This window comes from Balaenoptera acutorostrata, chromosome 11 (genome assembly GCF_949987535.1).
Source record: "Balaenoptera acutorostrata chromosome 11, mBalAcu1.1, whole genome shotgun sequence".
In the NCBI taxonomy this organism is placed as follows: domain Eukaryota; kingdom Metazoa; phylum Chordata; class Mammalia; order Artiodactyla; family Balaenopteridae; genus Balaenoptera; species Balaenoptera acutorostrata.
The window spans coordinates 97,460,314-97,476,207 of NC_080074.1; the positions used below are offsets into that span (position 1 = coordinate 97,460,314).

Below are 15,894 nucleotides of genomic sequence, written 5' to 3' on the forward strand. Positions count from 1 at the left end.
GTATAGAAGAATCCATAGCTCAGAGAGAGAGATGAGGTTAGAGGTATTAATTTTAGAAATGCCAGCATGTATTTAAAATAGGTACTTAGGCTTCCCTGGTGGCGCAGTGGTTGAGAATCTGCCTGCTAATGCAGGGGACACGGGTTCGAGCCCTGGTCTGGGAAGATCCCACATGCCGCGGAGCAGCTGGGCCCGTGAGCCACAATTGCTGAGCCTGCGCGTCTGGAGCCTGTGCCCCGCGACGGGAGGGGCCGCGATAGAGAAAGGCCCGCGCACCGCGATGAAGAGCGGTCCCCGCACCGCGATGAAGAGTGGCCCCCGCTTGCCGCAACTGGAGAAAGCCCTCGCACGAACCGAAGACCCAACACAGCCAAAAATAAATAAATAAATAAATAAATAAATAAGAAAATCCTTTAAAAAAAAAAATAAAAATAAAAAAAATAAAATAGGTACTTAGGGAGAAGGTGTAGACCTGCGGTCAGCAAACTTTTTCTTTAAAGAGCCAGAGAGTAAATATTTAGGCTTTGTGAATCCTATAGTCTCTCTCACACCTATTCAGCTCTGTACACTGCAGTGTGATAGCAGCCATAGATGTTACATTTTTAAAATGCGGCTCAATTCTGATAAACTTTATTATAAAAACAGGCAGCAGGCCAGATTTACCTTGTGGGCCATAATTTGCCAACTCTAGTGTGGCGAAAAGAAGGGGTCTAGTAACCTCAGGAACTCTGGTTGAGAAGGGAAAGCTGGCAGTGGACACAGAAAAGCAGCAGCGAGAAAGGCCAAAGGAGAACCAGGAGAAGATAGTGACACAGAAGACAGAAGATTGTTTCAAAATAGAACTGTGTTAATGCTGTTGACAGGTTGAGTAAGGTGAGGCCTAAAATAGTATCCATTGGATATTTGGATGAGGTGGTTATTAGTAACCCTAAAAAAAGTAATTTCAGGGAGGTAATGGTGAAAGATGGGAATAGATCAACAAGTGAATGGAGAAAAGGAAGGGGAGGTAGTGTATGTGTTATGTAGACATCTTTTTTAAGAAGTTTAACTTTGGAAGGAGAAAATGGGGGTAATAAGTGATGGAGGATGGAGACAGAAGAATATGGAAAGACCTTTTGAGGTCATTATTGTTTGGGCTGATTTTACCAGTGTGTGCTAGTTGGTGAGTGAAGGTCTTGAGAAATCAGTGCTGAGTGTCCCTAATGTCTGTCTTTGGCTCTTTCTGAGATGATTGGCAGTGTTTCAAGAGGCTTCCTGTTGCGTGTTCTTTTTATAATGAGTACTATTTAATATTTGTGCACAGATGTATTAGATTCCAAAGCAGATTGCAAGAGAAGTTTAACACAAAGTACTTGCCCACAAAAAGTTTTCTAACATTGTGTAATTTACTCCTAGACCTGTGTTTCAAAAGCTAAATCAGATCATGTTGTTACTCTGCTCAAAACCTCCCATTTCACACAGAGTGAAAACCTCGTTCTTATAATGGCCTACAAGTTCCTGCATGATCCGTACCCCACACTTTGCACTGCCCCCCCCCTTGCGTCTCTAACCTCAGCTTTTACCATTCTCTCTCTTGCTCTCTCCATGGCAACCACACCAGCCTCATTGCTGTTTTCAAATATGCCAGTTACTCCTACTTCAGGACTGTTGTACTGCTTATTTCCTCTACTTGGAATGTTCTTCCTGCAAATATTTGCATGGATATACTTCACCTCCAAGTCTTTGCTTAATTGTGACCTCCACAGTGAGACCTGATCTGCCCGATTTAAAATTGCAAGTCATCCTTCCACCCTATCTAACATTACCAGTGCCCCTTACCTGCCATTTTTCTTTTTCCTGTGACACTTAATCACTCTCTGATATACTATATAATTTATATACTCTATTATTTATATACTATAGCCTCTTTATTATGCTTATTACTTGTTATCTGTTTACTGGATTATAAACTCCATGAAGCAGCATTTTTTTCCTGTTTTTCCACTGATGTATCTTAGGTGCCTAAAAAAGTGTTCAGTAAATAGTAGTCATTCAAGAAATTGTTAAATAGAAGAATGAAGAAGCAGGACAGGATTTGGAAAAACATGTGCTCTTCCATTCAGCAGCAGCTTTGTGACCTGGGAAAAATTACTTAACCTTTCTGAGCTTTTCTTTAAAAATTACTTAACTGTTCTGAGTTTGCTCACCTATAAAATGGAGTAATTTGGGGTATTGGATGACATCTGGTATGATGTGTGACATCTTGGAGTTCCTAAATAAATGCTTGTTTCTTTTCTTTCCCAGTTTTCTGAAATAATTTTATTTCCTTACTTTCAGAATCATGGCTACAGGGCTGTCCTTAGTTATCATCATCTCATGCTTGTTTCTTCATTTGTTTACTCATTTATTCTTTCAATGAATATTTACTGAACACCTAATCCACACTGGGCATCATTTGAGCCAGTGAAGAATGTAGCACTGAATAAAATAGACATTAATCCCTGCCCTCATGGAGCTTACATTTCAGTGGGACAGATAATGAACTAAATAAGTAAACTCTGTCATGAGTTAGATGGAGATGAGTGTTATGGAGAAAATTAAGAGCAAGAAAGGGTGGGTAAGAGGATCACAGTGTTAAATAGGGTCATGAGAGAAGTCCTGACTGTAAAAGTGACACTATGTCCGCAACTGAAGGAGGTGAGGAAATGAGCTATGCTGGATATCTGGTAGAAGACCTGTCAAGCAAAAGGGAATAGCAAATGCAGAGGCCCTAGGGGGAAGCATGTCTGGCATATTAGAGGAACACCTAGGAGGCCAGTGTCTCTGGAACACAGTGAATAGAGATTAAGTCAGAGAGGAAACAGGAGGCCAAATTGTGTAATCCCTTGTTCAGTACTGAAGTGGTTGGCCTCTATGGAACCTTTGTGCGAATTGGGAAAAGATGTTTCCTCTGGGCAGATGCAGCTGCCTAGGTGCTTGACTTGGCTAATGACGTGTGGACTGGACTTCAGTCCCTACTTGGTGCCTTTGGCACAGTGCACAAGTGGCGCAGTCAGACGTGGTGGGCTTGGCCTTGTCATTTATGCTGTTCTTACACCAGAGTAATACCTGTCTTTAAGCTTTGGGTGAACACTTGTGTCTTCAAAGGAGAGCTGAAGCGCTTCCTCCTACCTCATCCTCCAACTTCTGCGTGTGGCTGTCTTCATTGCGGGAATGCAAAACAGAGTCAACCTCACGGGACGGTTTGGAAAGCATTCTGCAGGAGATGAGGGAGTGGTGGTTAGAGGTTACATAAATCAGGATGGATTTAGGCTTACAAAATTGCATATTCTTCGTCACTTTTGCAAATAAGTCAAAACATCAGCTTCCTCTTAGAAATATTTAGCCAGCTGTAATTATTAATGTCATCCATAGACTTTTTGAAACAAGCATTTATTTGGAGCCATATTTGGCTTTGTCTTAATCTACATTTCTAGAACACCTAATCGTGGAATCTTATTAAAGGTTAAAACTTGTTTCAAAAAAAAAAAAAAAACTACCCAGTGAAACATACTTGGAGCCAAATACATATTTGAGTATTTCCCAGGCAGGAAAAGTTGACACCTAAAACTGTGGGGTCTTTCTTGTAAGTTTCATTGTATGTCTTAGTATAAGCGGTGCTTATTTTGTTGGAAATGTAGAATTCAGAACTTTTTTTTTCTATTTTCTTGATTTATAAGAATGTAGTACTGCGAAAAAAATAATTCTTTAAAAAAAAAAAAGATGGGAGACTTGTTAACTACTCTATTGTGACCTGTATTCTTACTGCTTAAGGCATGGGTTCTACTAAAATTGCTGAAAGTTGTTAAATCGATATGTTATGGACTCCAGGTAATGGAGAGTTCCAGTGGGATCATTGGAATACTTTCTAAATCTTCCAAGCTAGGTGTGGACTTTTAGCCAGTGAGGAACTCAAAGCAGAATTTCAGTGCTGTGAATACCAAGTTTCTTTGTGAGAACCAGTGAATTTCTTTGGGATTTAAGCCAATATACATTTGGGTGTAAATGTAAAGTCAACCAGGGAACCACAAATACTGGAGCTGTGAAGAATGGGATTTAAGGGGAAATAAAGCAGGGAGTTCTGTCTTGGCCATTTATGTTTATATCCCTGAGAAGGACAAAATTCTCCTGGATTTAGGTGATGACTGAGCAACAAGAGTATAATTATGGAATTTTTACATATATTTTAAATGAAAATTTTAAAAATGCTATTAGACTTTGAAGTTTTTGGTAGCACTGCCAGATGCTGTCCTTTTCTAGATTAGAGGCCTAGTCCCTGGGAAAGGGAATGTTGTCTCTGTTGCATTTTCCCATTTCATAAATTTAAGGGCATCAACTTAAGTGTGTGTTTTTTTTTTTTACTGGCTCCCTCTCCTTGCAACCCACTATGCAAAATATTAAGCCTATGTCTGCAACCAGTGAGGGTTTGTTTGAATCCTACTAATACCAAGTTTATTACTGTACTGCTACTACTGATAATAATAAACAGTAGTTATTTTTACTTGATATTTACATAATGCCTTACAATTTTTTGTTGAGGTATAATTGCCTTACAGTTTTCAAAGTATTTTCACATATGTTGTAAAATTTTTATAGCAACTCAATGACCAGGACAACATAGCTATGACCTTATTTTACAGTCGAGTAGATTTTGACCCAAAGAGGTTTAGGGCCTTAGTTAAGATCAAGTGACTAAATAGTGTGAGAAGTGAGACTAAAACCAATCTTGAAGTTTCTTCTTTGACCTATGGAGACCCAGGCTTCCTTCCACCTACAATAATTGGTTATGGAGGAGTTAGGATTATTTACTTGGCAGACAGGAGTATTTTGTCTGTCTTTATTAAATGCTTCATTAAAATCAAGTGTCCTATGATACCACTGTGGACAAGACAGAGAAAAAGTGGCTAGTTGGCTGTTATCATGGGGTAAATTCATAACTGGTTTGGTAAGCAGAGCGCTGATCAGTGTTGCCTCTAAGAGAGTTTCTGGAGGCATTCCAAAGGGTTTTGTCTCAACCTTACCTTTTCAACATACATGTCTGTTTTGTATGAGATACAGACAACAGGCTGATCAAATCTTTGAGTGATACAAGACTTAGGGTAACTATGTTTTTCCTCTTTGCTTTTTTCTTTCTTTAAGCTCCAACTACTTTCCTGCTCTTCAGTCAAAAGAGTGCCATCAACCGCATGGTGATTGATGAACAGCAGAGCCCCGACATCATCCTTCCTATCCACAGCCTTCGGAATGTCCGGGCCATTGACTATGACCCACTGGACAAGCAGCTCTATTGGATTGACTCACGACAGAACATGATCCGAAAAGCACAAGAAGATGGCAGCCAGGTAATTCAGGGCTGCGTTCAAGATCCAGTTCTTCTGCCGAGTAATTGGACCAGCCAACCATCCTATTTTACTTAAGTCTTGACTCTGCTTGTGTGTGTGTGTGTGTGTGTGTGTGTGTAAAACTGGAATTCTGAACCTAGCAGCTTTTTTCCCTCCTAATGATCTTTGAGTAAACAATTGTTTGATACTTCTATTAGAATGAAGATTGTGTTGCATTAAAATAACTTATGCTCATATATTAGTATGACTGTCAGTGCCACCCATATCATTTATATAGTTTTTTTTTTAAATTCCATTTACATGGAGTGTTGGAAACTTTGAAATCAAATAAACCCTTGGTTCTGATCTCAGCTTTGTCACTCACTAGGATTCTTATGAACTTTTTAGCTGAAAGGAATGTAAAGCACATAGCCCTTTACCTGTTACATAGTGGGCACTCAATAAATAATAGTTCTATTACTAGTTAACTATTATTTAAAAGGTTCAGAGGATGGGAAACATAAAACACAGTCTCAGTAAAATTACATCTAGGATATGTTATCATTAGTCTAATGTTTTTTTGTTTTTGTTTTGGTAACTATTATTTGGTAACTGTGGGATAGGAATGAAAATATTATCAACACGTGCTTACATTCTAGTCATGATTTACATACCACTGTCCATAATTCTTTGCTTTCTTCCTGTGTCCAAGCAGTATTAGACCGGGATTACTATAAATAATTATTTGTCATTTTCCTTTTAACAGTAATGTTAAGTTGGATTTTTAATGCATTAAAATTTAGGGAGATTAGATTACTTATTTTTTATATGTCTCGTCTGACAAAAAAGAGCAAGGAGATAGTGTATTTAGGGCTGCCGAGGATCATTTAGGGGTATAGTTGTAGCGGTATATTACAGATGCACTTTACACGGTGTAGGCCAGGACCAATAGGCTGATAACTAGTTGATAGAAATTATAACTGTTGTTATACAGCTGAGGACATAGCAAATAAATGAGATAGCCTTATTAAGGAGTGTTACCTCAGAGATGCCGAGTAAATAAAATATAATTTATTCAGATAAAAGAGATGAAGAAAGCCTCTCTTTTTGCTTGGCTTTGTTTAAAAAAAAATTTTGGTGGGGGGTTAGATTTGAGGATTAGAGAAGGACATGACTGATAGATGTGGTTTGTAGCCCTGACTAATTGCTACTGTCTCTAGAGCAGAGTTTCTCAGCTTCCGCACTGTTGACCTTTTTGGCTGGATAATTCTTTGTGTGGAGGCCTGACGTGTACGTCATAGGATGTTTAGCAGCATCCCTGGCCTCTCCCCACGAGAAGCCAGTTACACTCTCATAGGCGTGACAATAAAAATGTCTCCAGACATTGGCCAGTACCCCTGGTGGAGGCATTTGCAAATGCAGAATCGCCCCTGGTTGAACACCACTGCTTTAGGGGTATTTCTAGAGTGTGGTTCTAGCCGCAGTTGTCTCTAGTTTACAGGGACACCTGCCACCTTCTCACTCTCATTTCTGAGCAATGCACTATCAGCTTCTTAGAGCAACTAATATGGCCTCAGCTCGCTCTTCTGCTTTATGTCCTAATAACCAAAGGGAACATTTGAAATGTTCACTAAGAACGTTGCTTGAGACTTGAGAGATCCTTCTCAGGTGTGTGACCACATAAGTGTAAGTATTATGAGTGATCTCCTCGGAGCTATCTGGCTTGGAATCTGATTTTCTGTGTGTGTTTCTTTTTCTTTCCTTAGGGCTTTACTGTGGTTGTGAGCTCAGTTCCGAATCAGAACCTAGAAATACAGCCCTATGACCTCAGCATTGATATTTATAGCCGCTACATCTATTGGACTTGCGAAGCCACCAATGTCATTAATGTAACAAGATTAGATGGGAGATCGATTGGAGTGGTGTTAAAAGGCGAGCAAGACAGACCTCGAGCCATTGTGGTAAACCCAGAAAAAGGGTATGTTACTAAGGTGGCATCTGAAACCCTCATCAGCCTTCCTTTTCAGCCCATGTATATTCTTGCTTTCCCTGATTTTACTGTCTAGAATTTCCTTCCTTAGTCACTACTGCTTTAATTCTAATTTCTACCCATACCTCCAGGACTGTTTGAACTGTAACATCCTCCGTGAAGTTTCCGTTGATCTGCCCCACCCTCAGCCAGATGTGACGTTCCCCTCTCTCAAATACCCACCGCTCTGTGTCTGTACCTCTCTAGTTATACTTAGTCCTTTCCAATTTACCTTATACTTAATTGTTTTTCAGTCTTATGTTTTCTACTAGATTTTAGGTTCTTTTATGATAAGAACTAATATGCCTTCTTTCATTTAATATAGAGCTTTGCATTTAATAAATTGTATTTACTTGAATCTGAATGAATGATAAGGAATTCAGCAGGGAAAGTAGCTTACTTCAAAGGAGTTACAGGAAAGAGATGAACTATAGAAGTTAAATATAAGAAATGATTCATATACGACTTATTTTCAGTTATGAAATGGACTAATAGAGAAGAAATTTAAAATTTTGTGCCCAGATCTCTCTGATTACTGCTATTTTCTTTTATTTATTGTATTGTATTATTCCAAAAGCATAAGGCTGCCTGTATCTAACACTTTGTTTTATTAATTCCTTAAAGTTAACTCCCTAAGAACTTCTGTGCACCCTTTGTTGCTATTATTGAAATTAATATATCCCATGACCTTCAAAAAAATATGTTCTAAAACATTTTAAAATAAGATTTAAAAATATTATTTTACTTCCTTTTGTCTTAACAGCAATATTCTCATTTTGTGTGATTTCTTACTTTGGTAAACTTATAGTTTCCTCCTTTCTCTTCAGGTATATGTATTTTACCAATCTTCAGGAAAGGTCTCCCAAAATTGAACGAGCTGCTTTAGATGGAACAGAACGGGAAGTCCTCTTTTTCAGTGGCTTAAGTAAACCAATTGCTTTAGCTCTTGATAGCAGATTGGGCAAACTCTTTTGGGCTGATTCAGATCTCCGGCGAATTGAAAGCAGTGATCTCTCAGGTACCCAAGAAATGTGTTTCCTTATTTTGATTTGAGTTATTGAGATGATTCACCAATAGCATTTGTATTTTCCTTCTATTGTATTATTTTTGTACACATTTCTTTACAGTTTTATTTACTAAGAATAGTCAGCATCAAGGTGGTTGGGAAGCACTTTTTCTTTAACCATCAACATGATTACTCCATTTTTATCTAATAACTTGCCAATTTTCTTGATTTGGGCTCCGTAAATAATATGTTTCTAATGCATCTCTTCTCCTTTTCTAATTCTTCTGCTCTACTTTGTCTTATCTCTGGCCTGACTTCTAGCTTATGATTAGTCTCCTGCCTGCTGATTTTTCCCCCCTGAAAGTTTACACACTGTTCCTAAATTAATTTTCTGAAGCATGGTTTTTAATCATGTCACTAACTATACTAAAAAAACCCTTCAGGATACTCTTATAACCTGAAGAAAACAAGTCTGGTTGAATGCTTAAGTTGGTATTTTCCTTTCACAAACTCATCCTCAAACTCAAATGATCTTAACATTCCTAGTGTGTTTTAACGAAATTAAATAATTTGTTTGTCTTCAGATATACTTTTTACTTTCTCATTTCTCTGTGGTCCTCTCTTTACAATCATGTTTATTCCCCTACCCCCAATTTCTGAAGTGCAAATACTCTGTGTGGTCTCACTAGTGATCAGGGAAATGAAATTAAAATAATACACTATTTATATATATCAGAGTTGTAAAATATGATGTTGATTATTCCCAACATTGGCCAGAATGGTAGCAAATGGCATGCTCTCATACACTTTTGTAGAAATGGAAATTGGTAGAACCTTTTCAGAGGGCCATTTGCTTTTAAATTTCTCTTTCAGATAGCTGTCTTACAGAAACACTGACCCCGTTGTACAACAGTGTTTGCTGAGCATTATTTGTAATAGTCTATCACAGAGAAATATATTCTAGTATATCAAGGGTATGAAATATTACAATCATTCAGTAAATATTACAGTCATTCAGTAGATCTGTGTGTACTGACATAGAAGGATGATTTTTAAAATTAAGTTGTATAGTAATGTTTATTAAGATTTAGTTTTATTTAAAATTTAAAACTACATTATACACACACACACACACACACATATAAATACACATACACACACACGCTATATACTATATATACTGGCAAATTGCCTCCAAAAATGTATGTACTACACACACACACACACACACACACATACACATACAATATGTATACTATTAATAAATATATAGGTATGTATGTATGTATATTCCTTGAGAAATATGCAAACAAATAAACCGTGAGAAAGGTATGGAAGGTTAGCATACTAATATGTTAAGAGTACTTATTTCTGTATCATTTAAGTTTTATATTTTTGCATATATGTGTAACTTGTTTAAAAATTTAAGAAACTCTGTCTTTTCAGGTTCAAATGCCTCCCTTCCATTATGCCTTCTTTGATTCCAAATAGTCATGCACTCACTTTGCGTGTGTGTGCACACACCTTGCAGAGTATACCCTTTCCCTTACCTGATCACCTGTATCTCTTATATCCCCTCTAATTTGTATAATAGTTATTTATATCAATGTTTTAACTCTTCCTAGTATTTAAGGTGGGTTTTCCCCCTTCTTTCCTTTTCTCTTTTTCTCTTCGTTTATGGTGTTTATTTTTTGTTATAAAAGCGGCACATGTTTATTAAAGACAGTTTAGCAAATAAAAAAAGAAAATCCAAAACACTATCATTATTTATTTATTTTTAAAACATCTTTATTGGAGTATAATTGCTTTACAATGGTCTGTTAGTTTCTGCTTTATACCAAAGTGAATCAGCTATACGTATACATATATCCCCATATCTCCTCCCTCTTGTGTCTCCCTCCCACCCTCCCTATCCCACCCCTCTAGGTGGTCACAAAGCACCGAGCTGATCTCCCTGTGCTATGCAGCTGCTTCCCACTAGCTACCTATTTTACATTTGGTAGTATATATTAGTCCATGCCACTCTCTCGCTTCGTCCCAGTTTACCCTTCCCCCTCCCCATGTCCTCAAGTCCATTCTCTATGTCTGCGTCTTTATTCCTGTCCTGCCCCTGGGTTCTTCATAACCTTTTTTTTTTTTGAGTCCATATTTATGTGTTACCATACAATATTTGTTTTTCTCTTTCTAACTTACTTCACTCTGAATGACAGACTTTAGGTCCATCCACCTCACTACAAATAACTCAGTTTCGTTTCTTTTTATGGCTGAGTAATATTCCATCATATATATGTGCCACATCTTCTTTATCCATTCATCTGTCGTTGGACACTTAGGTTGATTCTGTGTCCTGGCTATTGTAAATAGAACTGCAGTGAACATTGTGGTACATGTCTCTTTTTGATTTATGGTTTTCTCAGGGTATATGCCCAGTAGTGGGATTGCTGGGTCATATGGTAGTTCTATTATTAGTTTCTTAAGGAACCTCCATACTGTTCTCCATAGTGGCTGTATCAATTTACATTCCCACCAACAGTGCAAGAGGGTTCCCCTTCCTCCACACCGTCTCCAGCATTTATTGTTTGTAGATTTTTTTGATGATGGCCATTCTGACTGGTGTGAGGTGATACCTCATTGTAGTTTTGATTTGCATTTCTCTAATGATTAGTGATGTTGAGCATTCTTTCATATGTTTGTTGGCTGTCTGTATATCTTCTTTGGAAAAATGTCTATTTAGGTTTTCTGCCCAGTTTTGGATTGGGTTGTTGTTTTTTTGATACTGAGCTGCATGAGCTGCTTGTAAACAAAACACTATCGTTATTAATGCTTCTTTTTTTGTCTATGCATGTTTTATTGTTTGTTTTTCCACCCTTAATTATGAAATGGTTCCAACATACAGAAAGTATAGAATATCTGCCATCCAGCTTTGTCAAATCTTAGTGTTTGAACAAATAACACATAAGGGAATCCCCATAAGGTTAACAGCTGATCTTTCAGCACAAACTCTGCAAGCCAGAAGGGAGTGGCAGGACATATTTAAAGTGATGAAGGAGAAAAACCTACAACCAAGATAACTCTACCCAGCAAGGATCTCATTCAGATTTGATGGAGAAATTAAAAGCTTTACAGACAAGCAAAAGGTAAGAGGATTCAGCACCACCAAACCAGCTTTACAACAAATGCTAAAGGAACTTCTCTAGGCAGGAAACACAAGAGAAGGAAAAGACCTACAATAATAAACCCAAGACAATTAAGTAAATGGTAATAGGAACATACATATCGATAATTACCTTGAATGTAAATGGATTAAATGCTCCAACCAAAAGACATAGACTGGCTGAATGGATACAAAAACAAGACCCATATATATGCTGTCTACAAGAGACCCACTTCAGACCTAAGGATACATACAGACTGAAAGTGAGGGGATGGAAAAAGATATTCCATGCAAATGGAAATCAAAAGAAAGCTGGAGTAGCAATTCTCATATCAGACAAAAGAGACTTTAAAACAAAGACTATTACAAGAGACAAAGAAGGACACTACATAATGATCAAGGGATCAATCCAAGAAGAAGATATAACAATTGTAAATATTTATGCACCCAACATAAGAGCACCTCAGTATACATAAGAACAAATACTAACAGCCATAAAAGGGGAACTCGACAATAACACAATTATAGTAGGGGACTTTAACACCCCACTTTCAACAATGGACACATCATCCAAAATGAAAATAAATAAGGAAACACGAGCTTTATATGATACATTAAACAAAATGGACTTAATTGATATTTATAGGACATTCCATCCAAAAACAACAGAGTACACATTCTTCTCAAGTGCTCATGGAACATTCTCCAGGATAGATCATATCTTGGGTCACAAATCAAGCCTTGGTAACTTTAAGAAAATTGAAATCGTATCAAGTATCTTTTCCAACCACAATGCTATGAGACTAGATATCAATTACAGGAAAAAAATCTGTAAGAAATACAAACACATGGAGGCTAAACATCACACTACTTAATAACCAAGAGCTCACTGAAGAAATCAAAGAGGAGATCAAAAAATACCTAGAAACAAATGACAATGAAAACACAATGACCCAAAACCTATGGGATGCAGCAAAAGCAGTCCTAAGAGGGAAGTTTATAGCAATACAATCCTACCTTAAGAAACAAGAAACATCTCAAATAAACAACCTAACCTTACACCTAGAGCAATTAGAGAAAGAAGAACAAAAAACCCCAAAGTTAGCAGAAGGAAAGAAATCATAAAGATCAGATCAGAAATAAATGAAAAAAAAAATGAAGGAAACGATAGCAAAGATCAATAAAACTAAAAGCTGGTTCTTTGAGAAGATAAACAAAATTGATAAACCATTAGCTAGACTCATCAAGAGAAAAAGGGAGAAGACTCAAATCAATAGAATTAGAAATGAAAAAGGAGAAGTAACAACTGACACTGCAGAAATACAAAGGATCATGAGAGATTACTACAACTATATGCCAATAAAACGGACAACCTGGAAGAAATGGATAAATGCTTAGAAATGCACAACCTTCTCAGCCTGAACCAGGAAGAAATAGAAAATATGAACAGACCAGTCACAAGCACTGAAATTGAAACTGTGATTAAAAATCTTGCAACAAACAAAAGCCCAGGACCAGATGGCTTCACAGGCGAATTCTATCAAACATTTAGAGAAGAGCTAACACCTATCCTTCTCAAGCTCTTCAAAAATATACCAGAGGGAGGAACACTCCCAAACTCATTCTACGAGTCCACCATCACCCTGATACCAAAACCAGACAAAGATGTCACAAAGAAAGAAAACTACAGGCCAATATCACGGATGAACATAGATGCAAAAATCCTTAACAAAATAGTAGCAAACAGAATCCAACAGCACATTAAAAGGATCATGCACTATGATCAAGTGGGGTTTATCCCAGGAATACAAGAATTCTTCAGTATATGCAAATCAATCAATGTGATACACCATATTAACAAATTGAAGGAGAAAAACCATATGATCATCTCAATAGATGCAGAGAAAGCTTTCGACAAAATTCAACACCCATTTATGATAAAAACCCTCCAGAAAGTAGGCATGAGGGAACTTTCCTCAACATAATAAAGGCCATATATGACAAACCCACAGCCAACATCGCCCTCAGTGGTGAAAAACTGAAACCATTTCCACTAAGATCAGGAACAAGACAAGGTTGCCCACTCTCACCACTATTATTCAACATAGTTTTGGAAGTGTTAGCCACAGCAATCAGAGAAGAAAAAGAAATAAAAGGAATCCAAATTGGAAAAGAAGAAGTAAAGCTGTCACTGTTTGCAGATGACATGATACCAAACATAGAGAATCCTAAAGATGCTACCACAAAACTACTAGAGCTAATCAATGAATTTGGTAAAGTAGCAGGATACAAAATTAATGCACAGAAATCTCTTGCATTCCTATACACTAATGCTGAAAAATCTGAAGGTGAAATTAAGAAAACACTCCCATTTACCACTGCAAGAAAAAGAATAAAATACCTAGGAATAAACCTACCTAAGGAGACAAAAGACCTGTATGCAGAAAATTATAAGACCCTGACGAAAGGAATTAAAGATGATACAAATAGATGGAGAGATATACCATGTTCTTGGATTGGAAGAATCAACATTGTGAAAATGACTCTACTACCCAAAGCAATCTACAGATTCAGTGCAATCCCTATCAAACTACCAATGACATTTTTCACAGAACTAGAACAAAAAATTTCACAATTTGTATGGAGACACAAAAGACCCCGAATAGCCAAAGCAATCTTGAGAAAGAAAATCGGAGCTGGAGGAACCAGGCTCCCTGACTTCAGACTATACTACAGAGCTGCAGTAATCAAGGCAGTATGGTACTGGCACAGAAACAGAAATATAGATCAATGGAACAGGGTAGAAAGCCCAGAGATGAACCCATGCACATATGGTCACCTTATCTTTGATAAAGGAGGCAGGCATATACAGTGGAGAAAAGACAGTCTCTTCAGTAAGTGGTGCTGGGAAAACTGGAGAGCTACATGTAAAAGAATGAAATTAGAATACTCCCTAACACCATACACAAAAATAAACTCAAAATGGATTAAAGACCTAAATGTATACCAGACACCATCAAACTCTTAGAGGAAAACATAGGCAGAACACTCTATGACATAAATCACAGCAAGATCCTTTTTGACCCACCTCCTAGAGAAATGGAAATAAAAACAAAAATAAACAAATGGGACCTAATGAAACTTAACAGCTTTTGCACAGCAAAGGAAACCATAAACAAGACAAAAAGACAACCCTCAGAGTGGGAGAAAATATGTGCAAACGAAGCAACTGACAAAGGATTAATCTCCAAAACATACATGCAGCTCAATATCAAAAAAAACAAACAACCCAATCCAAAACTGGGCAGAAGACCTAAATAGACATTTCTCCAAAGAAGATATACAAATTGCCAATAAACACATGAAAGAATGCTCAACATCATTAATTGTTAGAGAAATGCAAATCAAAATGAGATACCATCTCACACCAGTCAGAATGGCCATCATCAAAAAATCTACAAACAATAAATGCTGGAGAGGGTGTGGAGAAAAGGGAACCCTCTTGCACTGTTGGTGGGAATGTAAATTGATACAGCCACTATAGAGAACAGTATGTAGGTTCCTAAAGAAACTAAAAATAGAAGTACCATACGACCCAGCAATCCCACTACTGGGCATATACCCTGAGAAAACCATAATTCAAAAACAGTCATGTACCAAAATGTTCATTGCAGCTCTATTTACAATAGCCAGGACATGCAAGCAACCTAAGTGTCCATCGACAGACGAATGGATAAAGAAGATATGGCACATATATACAATGGAATAGTACTCAGCGATAAAAAGGAACGAAACTGAGTTATTTATAGTGAGGTGGATGGACCTAGAGACTGTCATAGAGAGTGCAGTAAGTCAGAAAGAGAAAAACAAATACCGTATGCTAACACATATATATGGAATCTAAAAAAAAAAAGAAAAAAAATGGTCAGAAGAACCTAGGGGCAAGATAGGAATAAAGATGCTGACCTACTAGAGAATGGACTTGAGGATACAGGGAGGGGGAAATGTAAGCTGGGACAAAGTGAGAGAGTGGCATGGACATATATACACTACCAAATGTAAAATAGATAGCTAGTGGGAAGCAGCCACATAGCACAGGGAGATCAGCTCAGTGCTTTGTGACCACCTAGAGGGGTGGGATAGGGAGGGTGGGAGGGAGGAAGATGCAAGAGGGAAGAGATATGGCGGCATAGGTATATGTATAACTGATTCACTTTGTTATAAAGCAGAAACTAACACACCATTGTAAAGCAATTATACTCTAATAAAGATATTTAAAAAAAATCTTAGTGTTTGGCCATATTTGCTTTTGAACCTCCCTTCCTCCTTCTCTCTCGTGAAAAAAAAAAAAAGCATTAGGGAGAAT

The 15,894-nt window shown here is 37.5% G+C and overlaps 1 protein-coding gene across 4 annotated transcripts in view; it reads left to right on the forward strand.

The window, feature by feature from the left end:
• The window catches only part of LRP6 (LDL receptor related protein 6), a 185,290-nt gene that overhangs the window by 141,987 nt on the left and 27,409 nt on the right, over window positions 1-15,894 (forward strand). For all 4 annotated transcript variants that reach the window (XM_057556231.1, XM_057556232.1, XM_057556233.1 and 1 more), the window contains 3 exons: window positions 5,158-5,360; window positions 7,106-7,317; window positions 8,196-8,386. In XM_057556231.1, coding sequence (XP_057412214.1) covers window positions 5,158-5,360; window positions 7,106-7,317; window positions 8,196-8,386 — 606 coding nt within the window. The remainder of the gene's footprint in view (window positions 1-5,157; window positions 5,361-7,105; window positions 7,318-8,195; window positions 8,387-15,894) is intronic.